The following is a 13,018-nucleotide window of genomic DNA, read 5'->3' on the forward strand; positions in this document are numbered from 1 at the left end:
TGGCTAGCTTAGGACACAGACGGGGGACTGGATGGCTGGTGACACAGAAGGGGGGCTGGCTGACTGGGGAGACAGAAAAGGGGCTGGCTAGCTGGGGACACAGAAGGGGGGACTGGCTGGCTGGCTGGGGACATAGAAGAGGCAATGTGATCTTTCTGTTGGGAACAAAGTTATTTCCTCTGTGGGGAGCAATGTAATTTCTTCTGTGGGGAGCAATGTTATTTCTTCTCTGGGGAGCAATGTTATTTCCTCTGTGGGGAGCAATGTTATTTCCTCTGTTGGGAGTAATGTTATTTCCTCTGTGGGGAGCAATGTTATTTCTTCTGTGGGGAGCAATGTTATTTCTTCTCTGGGGAGCAATGTTATTTCCTCTGTGGGGAGCAATGTTATTTCCTCTGTGGGGAGTAATGTTATTTCTTCTGTGGGGAGCAATGTTATTTCTTCTGTGGGGAGCAATATTACTTCCTCTGTGGGGAGCAATGTTATTTCTTCTGTGGGGAGCAATGTTATTTCCTCTGTGGGGAGCAATGTTATTTCCTCTGTGGGGAGCAATGTTATTTCTTCTCTGGGGAGCAATGTTATTTCTTCTCTGGGGAGTAATGTTATTTCCTCTATGGGGAGCAATGTTATTTCCTCTGTGGGGAGCAATGTGTTGTTTTTTTCCTGTGGGGGGAGGGGTAATGAAGGGGTGCCTTGGAAATTTTATTATGAAAACTGCAGTTGGTTTTGCTGTCCCAAATCCAAAATGTGAACGTAATTTATTCGTCATTTGAGGCCATGCCCCGTTTTGTAAGACCATGCCCCTTACTGTGCGACCATGCCCTCTTTCCTGGGCACGTGCGCAAACTTACTATCTTATGCTTTGCGCATTTTGACTGTTCGCATGGGGAGCCCCCGCCCCTAGAAACATTCCTGGGGAGAGGATTGGGCGAAGGCTTTGAAAGTGAGTGTAAGAACCTTGAATTGGGTTCTGAAAGGGAAGGGGAGCTAGTATAGGGCTTGTAGGAGAGGGGAGGCAGATGTAGAATGTTTGGAGAGGGAGATAAGCCAAGCAGCAGCATTGAGGACAGATTGGAGTAGATAGAGGTGGGAGTCAGGGAGGCTAGATAGGAGGAGGTAATAGTAGTCCAATCTGGAGATGACCAGTGAGTGGATGAGGGAGAGAAAGGGTCTGATCCTGGAAATATTTTTGAGATGGAAACAGCAGGAGTGCGAAAGGTGCTGAATGTGTGGTTTGAAGGAAAGGGAGAAGTCAATGATAACTCCAAGACAGTGTACTTTGGAGCTAGGGGAGATGATTGTGCTATAAATAGACAATGAAAATGTGGGAAGTGAGGTTATGTGGGATAGTGGGAAGATGATCAGCTCAGTCTTATACATGTTAAGTTTAAGAAGCACTGGGACCACAAGAAGAGATAGCAGAGAAACAGTTGGAGATATAGGGCCTGATTCAGAGCTGAACGCTCTGACCAGAGCGCTTGCTCTGAATCAGGGCCCTCCTACCTGTTTTAGGAGCGTCCTCATGGACGCTCGCATAGCTGTGGGTTACCACCCACAGCTTATGCGAGCGTCCATGATGATGGTCGCGATGGTCAAGACTATCGCGACCATCGGGCTTGCGACGGAGACCCTGCGGTAGGTTCTCGCTTCCGCAAGCCCTGGAGTGATTTTGGCCCTATCAGAGCCAAAATCACGCCCACTATACCTTATCTTATTACTCCACATAACTCAGGCTTGCTTACCCTCCCGATTTGGCCGGGAGCCTCCCGAATATCGAAACACAAAAATACAGAAACCCCCGCAGCGGAAGGGGGGCCACGGTGACGCAATTCGTGCTGAATCGTGTCATCGTGACCCCGCCCCCTGCTTTACAACGCCATTTATTCCGGCATTGCGAAGAGAGGGTGGGGCCGCGATGTCGCAATCTCGCAGTCACGCCCTCGGCACATCCCCCAAATTGTCACTATCACCCGGCCATGCCCCCCGCTGTAAGCTGACATTCAGCTCCCTCCCGGAAGGAGGGAACTGAATGTCGGCAAGTATGACATGACTCCCTATACCTCCTCTTATTACTCCACATTAATAAACCCTATACCTCCTCTTATTACTCCCTATACATTCTCTTATTACTCCACATTAATACTCCCTATACCTCCTCCCTCTTATTGCTCCACATTATTACACCCTATACTTCTTATTGCTCCACGTTAATACTCCCTATACCTGCATTTATTGCTCTACATTAATACTCTCTATACCTACTCTTATTGCTTCACATTAATACCACCAATACTTCCTCTTATTGCTCAACATAAATACTCCATATACCTTATGTTATTACTCCACATAAATACTCTGTATACCTCCTCTTATTGCTCAACATTAATACTCCTTATACTTCCTATTATTGCTCTACATTAATACTCTCTATACCTCCTCTTATTGGTCCACATAAATATTCCCTATAATATCGCTCCACATAAATACTCCCTATACCTTAACTTATTACTCCACATAAATACTCCCTATACCTACTCTTATTGCACAACCTTAATACTCCCTGTTACTATTACTCTGCATTAATACTCCATATACCTCCTTTTATTACTCCCTGAAAGTCTTCCTTGGTTTTCTGACTTTCTAGATTTTGGGTATTTAAGGCAGGAAGTCAGCAAACTGAGGGCTTGTTATATTACATACTACTTGTGGGATATCTGTTTTGTTTATCTGCCTGATGCCTGTTCGTCCGACCTCAGGGCCTGATTCAGAGCCGGACGCTCTGACCAGAGCGCTCGCTCTGAATCAGGGCCCCCCTACCTAATATTGGAGTGGCCTCCTGGCCGCTCGCATAGCTGTGGGTGACCACCCACAGCTTATGCGAGCGGCCAAAAAGATGGTCGCGATGGTCAAGACCATCGCGACCATCGGGCTTGCGACGAGACCCTTGTGGTAGGGTCTTGTCTGCTGCAAGCCCGGAGTGCTTTTGTCTCTATCAGAGCCAAAAACACTCCCACTTACATCACTAGTGATGTCAGTGGGGCTGGCTTCAGATGGTAGGCGTTCCCATGGGAACGCCTCTGTCTGGCAGCCACGCCCCCGGCACGCCCACCAAAGGGGGCGTGCTGTCAATCAACATCGACAGCGCGCCCCCTTTGGTGCGAGACCCGGAGCGACGGAGAGCCTGTCGCTCTCCGGGTCTCGCACATGTGCACGACGGAGCTTCCTCCGTCGTGCGCATGCGCAGTGGGGCAACATCGACCCGTTTGCGAGCTTCCTTTGCTCGCGAACGGGTCTGAATGACCCCCATAGTTGGAGATTATGGGCATGGTTCAGAGATGTACGCTAATGTAATCACAACTGCGATCTCTCACGGATCGCAATTGCAAAAACATGCTAATGACTAACTTGGCGTCCAGTGGTTAGAGACGCCCACTGAAAGCATTTCACATTATCACCGCCCACGCACAAAACCGGAAACATCGAATGCAGATCAGAGGTCCAACAACCTTCTGAGTGGGAATAATTACAATATACAGTATGCATTTATCCACTCTAGCTCATCTTATAAGTTAGTAGGTTTGAGCTTTGTATCCTTGTTGAAATATAACATAACTGTACTGATGATCACAGTGTACTAAAATAACGTGTTTTTCTTATAGATGTCATTTCAGACTCCTCTAAAGCTGGGCATACACGGCCAGATAAAATGTCTGTCAGACCGACATACATTTTTTCTGGCAGCCTGCCAGCCACAGATGTCCGCAGCATACACTGTGAGATTACTCAGTGTATTAGCCCCGACATCTGCGCTCCACCCCCGGGGGAGGAGCCATTTCCCTTTTCCTTCCATGGGAAGGAACACAGGAAATGTCTGTCTGTCGGCCGCGGCTGGGCATACACTGCCCGATGCGGCTGACAGTTTACCGGTAAATATCACATTGGACGGGCATGCTTACCAATCCAGCATGCCCGACCGCTCAATATTTAACCCTCGGTCGCCTTCCCACACGCTAGAATTATCGGTGCGATCCGCGGATATCGGGCGGATCACCCCGATAATTGTAGCGTGTATGGCCAGCTTTAGATTACTGCAGAGTGACACAGTGTGTACATTCGCTGTCCTCATGAGACTGGTTCTACAAGGAACACCTGTTGGGAGTAGTCCTTCCTATTAGTAATCAGTACTTTTTATTAGGCTATGTTCATAAGAGCCTTTTACCTTTCTTGACAAATGCTGTAAGCAGATGATTTCATATCAGTAAGTCTAAGAGCATGGGAACTAAAGCTGTCCTTATTTTCTATATCTGGCAATTATGAAAGTTTTTAATTTTCTTACATTCCCATTGAGGCCAATGGAGATTCAACTTAGGGCTGTAACTGTGCACCAAAGCATTAATATATATGTAGCCTGATGCACATTAATGTTCTCTGTTTCTTTCAGGAGAGGAGGGCCCAGAAAGTGGCCAAGAAGATAGAAATTGTAGAGCCTCAGGTGAGTGTGGAGTGCCCTTATTCTTACATCAGCTCACTGTCATCTTTTTTTACAAACGCAATTTGGACAAGATGACATTTGCCCAAACACTCCTGTCCTAAACACTCACTGCAAGGATATATGCTGCCGCCTCTCCTTTCCCCCTCTCACAGGGCTCTATTCATGCAAAACATGAACCAGCTACTGAAAAATGTCACTATATGGCGCTTCACGATATAAAATAATGTTTTGTAGCCATTCATGTAAACTTACCTGTCCGCCGAGATCCTACGGTCACTGGCCCCTCCACGATCCCGGGAAGCAGTGCGAAGATAGACATATCGGGAGTCTGATATGTCTTCTTCCCACTGCGCATGTACCGCCGTCTGAGACCAGCAGGTAACGTCAGCGCTGCTGCAAATGAAGCTGAGCTAAAGGGGGCGGATCCAGCGCCGGGTGACAGGCAGAGAGCAGAGACGTATTCGACTTCCCTGCTCTTTTCGTTTTGCAGACCAGTACAGATTACGCCATCCTGAGATGGCGTAATCTGTACGCAGCAGAGAAACAAAAAACTGAACTATCCATTCTCCAAGCACTGAAAAGCGCTACTCTGCCCATTCGCCCCCTCCTTGTCTTTCGTGACGTTCCTTACACTGCTGCACCCATACACTGCTGTTCTGCTATGTAGAGCAGCGTGAATGTATCATACCTCCCAACTGCCGGGCAGATCGGGACAATGCAGTCCCATTCAAGACAGCAGGACAATACCCTCAAGTAGGAACTAGCACTTTCTAATATGTTTGCATCGATTGTCAAGTGCTGTGTAATAGGCCGGTGCAATAGAGTTAAATATCTGCAGAGTCATCGGGCTGAATGATGCAGACTTGAACGCAAGTAAGTTCTGCAGATGGATTTTGCAGCTCTTCGTACTGTGCATGCTCCGGAAATCGGTTCCATCACCACCTGCGACTGTAAGGACCAGCCGCGACTCCTGCCCCCTTACCTGAGGGGGCTGCCACTGCTGCTGGTCTGGGCGTGGCCTGCCCGGTCCTAGCACCTGCGCAATGAATCTGGCAGGCGCCTGGACCAGTACATGCGCACTAGCAGTGGTGGCGACGTGCATGTGCATAACACAGGCTTCTGGGGACTGCATTGTTTTCAGCCCGAGGAGCCCTGTAGGGCTGCCCGAAAGGCAGAGCAGCTTCTTCCAAAGAAAGCCGCTCTCTGCTAATCGCAGCCCGGACAGGCACCCCCAGGAGGAGGAGACACCTGCCCCTGGGGCTGCCTGTCCTGTGCGTGACTGGCAGGTGTCGCTTCCATGGGTAAACCACCTCCAGTGACTCTGTAGTCCGTGCAGTCTGGCTCACTGGAGGATTTTACTGGGGGGGAGGTTGACTGTCGCAGCCCCTAAGTAAAAATCCGCCCCTGGTAAGGACACAACAGGCCGTTTGCATTTAGGCTGAGTTTAGGGTGTGTACAGGGGTTCTGAGAGGGGGGGAGCGGGTACAAATTACCCAGGCTTGCTGGAGTGGCCTGGCAGGGGCCCGGGTCTGGCACAGCTCCCATACCCTCCAACATTTCATTGAGAAAACCCGGTACAGGGGCGTGACCACGATCAAAAGGGGGCGTGGTTACATTTAAAGGGCGTGTCTACAGGGCTGTACATGGGGGCTGGAGGTAGCAGGCACTGGCTGGGCTCTGGCTTCTGATCACCGGCGTTGACGTAATTATGTCAGCGTCAGTGCTGACTGCACTACAGACCACCAGGGAGGACGCAGCGGAGCCGCCTGTCACTCAGCAGCGCTGCGGGAGTCCTGTATCCCAGCAGCGCTGCTAAAGAATTCAGGAGATTGTACCCCACCGGTACAAAACGGTACAGCCTCTGTTGCCGGTACAGACCTTTAAAAAACGGTACTGTACCGGCTATATCGGTATAGTTGGAGGGTATGCGCTCCCCCCCTCTTACATCACAGCAGCCCAGCACACGCTGGTGTGTGGTGGGCTGCACTGGGAGACTGTTCGCAGCTGCTAAGGAGCCTGTGGGGGGAGCGATCAAGCTGATCCCGCCCCCACTGGTTATGTGCCGGGCTGAGGGGGCTCATTGCACCCCCTAGCCAGCGTACAGCGCCGAAACTGTGTTGTTGTTTTTTACCCCAAGGGGGCGTGGCTACGCCTCCCGCGATTGGGCCACGCCCACTTTTTTACCGGGGCCCGTTGCGGCTCTTGACGGGCCTGGGTGTGTAGTCGTAAGTGTCAGATACGCAGACTGGTGCAAGTGCGCCTGATGCTGACAGCTGGTAAAGGAAGCAGATAAAGGTGGTGCAGTGTAATAGATGCCTACAAATCTGCATGTTATACAGAAGCAATTGCTGCCAACTTGCGTTCAACTAAGCATCAGCCCCAAAGAAACCCATGTACAATATTAATATTACAAAGTGTCTCTTTTTTATTCCCTACCGGTTATTTTCGGTGAATGTATTGAGTCCAATATGAGTAGTAATTTATATATTTTCACCGTTTTCTTAGGGTTCTACCTTTGTCTTTTACCGATTGGCATCCGCTGAATCTCTATGTGCATTTAAAGTACACTTATAGGGGCTTATGTAATAGCCTGAAAGATACAGGCATGGGTGCTATTCCAGCAAGTATGCCCATATTTTTAAAGTGGAGATCATTTGAGAAGCAAAACCAGGTTGGTTTTGAATTTTAAATGTGTATGGGCACACACGCCTTAATCACGCCTGTACCTGAATCTCGTAGACTAGTACATAGATAATACTAGATCTACTAATGGGTGTGGATTGAAAGATCTACAGTAAAAAGGTAGACAATGTCTAGATAGACACCAGATGTTAGACAGTCAATAGGTCGACAGGCACAAAAGGCTGACAGGGGACAAAATGTCGACACACTAAAGGTCGACATGTAAGAACGTCGACAGGGTCAAAAGGTCGACATGACAAAGGTAGACACAAAAATGGTCGACATGTTTTTTTTTGTTTTCTAACCCTAATCTTCATCCTAACTCTAATCTTCACCCTAACCCTAACCCTCCCCTTGGTGCCTAACCCTAACCCTCCCTGCTGGTGCCTAACCCTAACCGTCCCTGCTGGTGCCTAACCCTAACCCTCTGGTAAGTGCCTAGCCCTAACCCTCCCTCATGGTACCTAGCCCTAACCGTTAAGGTAAGTGCCTAACCCTAACCGTCGGGGTAAGTGCCTAACCCTAAACCTGAAAAAAAAAAAGTCGACCATTTTTATGTCTACCTTTTTCGTGTTGACCTTTTGACCGTCGACCATTTGTATCTGTCGACCTTCTTACATGTCGACCTTTAGTGTGTCGACCTTTTGTCCCTGTCGACATATTGACTGTCTAACATCTGACGTCTATCTAGACATTGTCTACCTTTTTACTGTAGATCTTTAGACCGGATCCCCTACTAACAATGTAATCACCAGTAGTTTCAGCTTTTTGCAGTAAGAAAATTGCCATCATTTAAATGAATTCTTTTTATTTTAACATTGCTCACTCCCAGTTTTGCCCTCCCATTTTTTATTTTTTTTTCCTTATTGAATCCAGCCTCCATCATTTGCCTCCCGCCCCTTGGAGAAGGTCCAGCTCTCAGCCATCAGACGTATCCTAGAAGGCTACCTCCCGCTACAGCTGGGGGAGATGACCTATGACCCAACAAAAGTCCCATCGCTGGTAAAAGAGATCAGTGAGGAGGTCAGGAGCCAAGTGAAGAGGGTCCTACCTGCAAGATACAAAATGGTATGCGTGGTGACCATGGGCGAGAGGGGACAAGAAGATATCACCGTGGTCAGCCGCTGCCTTTGGGACCCTCATGCTGATAACTATGTGCCCTACTTGTATCAGAACGACAGCATCTTCTGTGTGGTTTCTGTGTACACTGTTTTCTGCGAGTGACACTGAGCCCATCACCCATATTTATGATAGCACCCTGTCTATACTACGATATGACTGTCACTACGTGTGCCCTTGTTGTTAATGTGCATGCAACCCTTCTGTGAATCAAAGGACACGTTGTCTTTTCCAACAATCTATAGAAAACTCCAAAAGCACCAGATTGAATCTCAGATATTAACAGGTGTAATAACACCTAATAAAAGCTGTAGCTACACTGGGGAAAACAGACCACAAACATGCGGATCTAATGCAAGTTGAAGTCCATAATTTACTGTTCCATGATAGAAGATAGGAAGGTCGCACTCATCTATATAGGGCTCACCTGCTAATTAGGGTGACCTGGTGGCAGTGAGACATTGTTTTGGGTCTCCTAGTTACAGTATGACAGTTCAGGCCGGGATCCCGGCACCAGTATCCCGACCGCCAGCATCCCAAAGGTAAGTATCTGGATGTTAGGGGGAGGTTAGGGTTAGGGTTAGACATTAGGGGGAGTGGTAGTGTTAGGCACCAGGTAGGGAGTGTTGGGTTTAGGGTGCAGGGATGGGGAGGGGGAGGTTCGGTTTAGGCACTAGGAAAGGTTAGGGTTAAGCACCGGGAAGGCTGTGTTAGGGTAGGGGTTAGAAAAATACTTACCGTGACTTCCTATGGGTGTCGGGAATTGGGCCATCGGGATGCCGCTGTCGGTATTGTGACCAGTGGAATCCCGACAGCCGGGATTTCATACCCAAGCCGTTCTGGATCTCCAGGTGACAGTATGACATTCTTCTGGGTCTCCTGTTGACAATATGACATTGTTCTTGGTCTCCTAGCGACAGCGGGCCATTCTTAAGGGGACTCCTGATAAGTATGTCACTACTCTGGGTCTCCTGATGACAGTGTGTCACTACTCTGGGTCTCCTGATAGTAGTGTGTCATTGCTCTGTGTCTCCTGATAGTAGTGTATCATTGCTTTGGGTCTCCTGATAGTAGTGTATCATTGCTCTGGGTCTCCTGATGGCAGTGTGTCACTACTCTGGGTCTCCTGATAGCAGTGTGTCACTACTCTGGGTCTCCTGATAGTAGTGTGTCATTGCTTTGGGTCTCCTGGTGGCAATGTATTATTGCTTGGGGTCAACTGGTGGCAGTGTGTCACTACTCTGGGTCTCCTGATGGCAGTGTGTCGCTACTCTGGGTCTCCTGATGGCAGTGTGTCGCTACTCTGGGTCTCCTGATGGGAGTGTGCCACTGTTCTGGGTCTCCTGATGGTAGTGTGCCACTGTTCTGGGTCTGCTGATGGCAGTGTATCACAGCTCCTGGTCTCCTGATGGTAGTGTTCTGAATCCCCGGCAGAGGCAGTTCCCAATTGAATGTATTGCTTATCTGACAATGTGGTGACCCAAAAATAGATGCTGGGATCCAAATTAAGGTCACAACATACAGATTGGGCACCTCTGGTCTAGAGTAAGCTTCTATAAAACATAAAATTACATATCTATTTATCTTTGTCTGGTGAGGAGAGCACTTACTAATCTGCGCTGATCACATAGGGCAAGCCATTATGTATCGAAAAAACTACATTCCAAATTCCTACTACCATAAGGATTAGCTAGAAGGGGGCACCAGGGGTTGGGTATCTACTGAAATGCAACAGCTAAAGGTGAGAAAGGGATAGTTTTGGGTACACATCTATTCAAATACTGATTAGTATTTTTCACAGTATTATAATCAAAGTAGAAACACGTTGTTATAATGATCTTACACTTTCTCTCTTGTAAGCAGAGCATTTCTTTATTAGCCTTACCCTACTAGAGCACAGCTGAATCTGTCTTCTCATGCTCATTTGCATACTGAAGTCACCAGCACTAGGCAGGACTCCAGAAGGACTTAAGGTGGCCATACACGGTGAGATTCAAAAGTTGGTCAGATCAGTTGTACGATTTCCCTTGAAGATTCTTCCCTTCAGATACAGGTTGATTTGTATTTAAAATGCAACTATTTCACATAAGACCATACGATTTGATTAATCACATCACATAATGTGTGTCGATTCCTACACGATCAGTTGAGATCTCTCTGCAAAACCATCTGATCTGCGATCCAACTAGATGACGGCGACGTGCATCGGGGTCGCAGAAGACTCAAAATACAACTATTTTCAAATGATTGGTCTGTCCAACCTGAAGAAACTGTCCAAATTGTGTGATCAATCGTCCCGCGTATGGCCAGCATAAGAGAACACAGGCTGAAATTTAGAAACAGTTAAAACCAAAGTAACATTTCTGGACTTATTAGCAAATGAAATGGGAACTGTATGTAGATGATAAGAGAACACAACAGATCAGTAGTTGTTATACTATATTATGTGTCCTCTGTAAGGATCAGGATGCATTTAAAACCGTGCACATGTCAGGGGCCGCCAACACAGAAGGATTCCTTGTCGGGGGTTGGGTATGGGATCCCCGCGGTCAGGATGCCGATGATCAGAATACCGACAGCGGCATCCCGACAGTCAGAATCCCAACAGATTTCTGTTAGCATTATAACCCTAACCCAACCCTCCCGCAGCCTAACCCTAATCCTCCCGTCCCACAACCTAACCCTCCCCTCCCGCAGCCTAACCCTCCCGTCCCGCAGCCTAATCCCCCGTCCCGCAGCCTAATCTCCTCACAGCCAATCCCTAACCTTCCTGTCCCACAGCCTAACCCTAACCCTCCCCTCCCGCAGCCTAACCCTCCCGTCCCGCAGCCTAACCCTCCCGTCCCGCAGCCTAATCCCTCGTCCCACAGCCTAATCCCCTCGCAGCCAATCCCTAACCTTCCTGTCCCACAGCCTAACCCTAATCCTCCCCTCCTGCAGCCTAACCGTCCCCTCCCGCAGCCTAACCCTCCCTCTAGTGCCTAACCCTCCTCTTAACCATAACCCTACTTACGTCCGCAATCTGTCAGTATTCTGATAGTCAGGATTCCGCTATCTGTATTGTGACCGTCAGGATCCTGACTACATCCCCTTGTCAGGAGTCCCATTAGTTACAGTACAAGTATTAAATAGTCATAACTTTAATTAATCAGATTTTTTCTTAAAATATAGATACACAATATAAGAGCCCCTGTAGCCTCTGGGCACTTTTATCTGATTTTACAAGGACTGAATGGAACAGTAGTTTTCACACACATATATATATATTAATAAGTAATGAACCGCTTCTTAATAAATTCCCATTCACAGAATACAGTTTTCTGTGTGTTTTATTTTGAAATGGGAAAAATTGCTCAAATATAACAATGGGATTTGTGCAGTTATGAATATAGTAATGTTAGTCCCCTGGTGGCATTTCTGCATGCAGCAGCACATTACAGCACAAAAGATGACAACAGAGCGTTGTAATAAATGGAGTACATGCAGAGACCAGGGAATGACTTACCCCAGGTAGTAATGCAGGTTAATATCTGTTCTGGTAACATTAATAATGGCATTGAAGGGAAAGTATAGTTTTTTGCAGATAACATGAAACTGGGTAGAATCATAAGGGAAGTTATAATAAAAATATTGATGATCAGACAGGATATAAGAATAGTCAGGATTCTGGAGACTACAGATTAATTAATAAAAAGAAAAAGAAAAATTATGGTTTTAAGTCTCAAATCTCCGAAGACTGAGCATACCCTGTTGCAAGGTTTCTCGCATGCACGCCAAATAGGGTGTGACCTCTTACCCACTAGGCCACACCCCCTGGTGTATGAGGCCACATCCCCATTCTCGTGGCACTGGTGTCAAGCCCAGCACTCCAGTAGCTATTGGACTGCCCCCAGCCTCCATCTGCACTAAATGGACGTTGATTGTATGCGCACTCTGCTATATTATGCAGAGCAGCAGTGACAGAGTGTCCCCCCAACCTCCCCCTCCCATGGGACACTGTGGCCTACAGGGAGGGAGATGGGACAGTGACCGATAAGCATGACTGCCTGCCACAATATGGAAGGTTGAGGGGCAGAGCTGCCATCAGAAATTGCTACTGCTGCCTGCAGGAGGCAGGCAGAGAGGATGCTCCCAGCTGCTTGATTGTGTTATAGGCCAGCAGCACAGAGCAGGCCAGGAGCATCCTCTCTGCCTGCCTCCCACAGCCAGCCATAAACACGGCAGCAGCGGAGGGCAGTCGGAGAGATAGGGAATATAGTAGTGGGCGGGGGCGGCCGCTGTGCACTGGTAGGAGCAGACCCCTGGCCGAGTCTGTCAGTGACCGTAAATTTGGCAGGGGGGGAAGTAATGGGCGGGCGGTAGGAGGAGCAGGGCGGTAGGAGGAGCAGGCGGACCCCCCGGGTGTCCGGGCTCGGCAGTCCCCCCCTGATGGCGGACCTTTTAAGGGGATGTGTGTGAATACCTTTGACAGCACTCATATATTAACTATTGAGGAAGAAAATTATCTTGAAACTATATTTGACCTAAAGGTGGTTTTACCACCTTTTCATTTTCAGATTCCCAGACATGGGGCGTGGACAAAATCGCAGTAGGGTTACAACCATTTTATTTGTCAGATTTCTGGCAATTTTCTTATCACTCTAATTAAGAACCCCCTCATGCTCCTTTATATATCTCAGGCATTACAGATAATAAATCCATAGTTTAAAAGGAGACGTGACGTAA

General features: G+C 48.0%; 1 protein-coding gene across 1 annotated transcript in view; it reads left to right on the forward strand.

Annotated features, from left to right (window-relative positions):
- LOC148453407 (dynein light chain Tctex-type protein 2B-like) overlaps positions 1–11,595 on the forward strand; it is a 48,276-nt gene extending 36,681 nt beyond the window's left edge. Inside the window, exons 3-4 of the mRNA XM_088462157.1 lie at positions 4,442–4,492; positions 8,051–11,595. Of these exons, the coding sequence (XP_088318283.1) occupies positions 4,442–4,492; positions 8,051–8,398 (399 nt within the window). The 3' untranslated portion in view covers positions 8,399–11,595. The remainder of the gene's footprint in view (positions 1–4,441; positions 4,493–8,050) is intronic.
- The last annotated feature ends 1,423 nt before the right edge of the window (positions 11,596–13,018 follow it).

Source organism: Taudactylus pleione, unplaced genomic scaffold, assembly GCF_031769625.1.
Source record: "Taudactylus pleione unplaced genomic scaffold, aTauple2 ptg001161l, whole genome shotgun sequence".
In the NCBI taxonomy this organism is placed as follows: domain Eukaryota; kingdom Metazoa; phylum Chordata; class Amphibia; order Anura; family Myobatrachidae; genus Taudactylus; species Taudactylus pleione.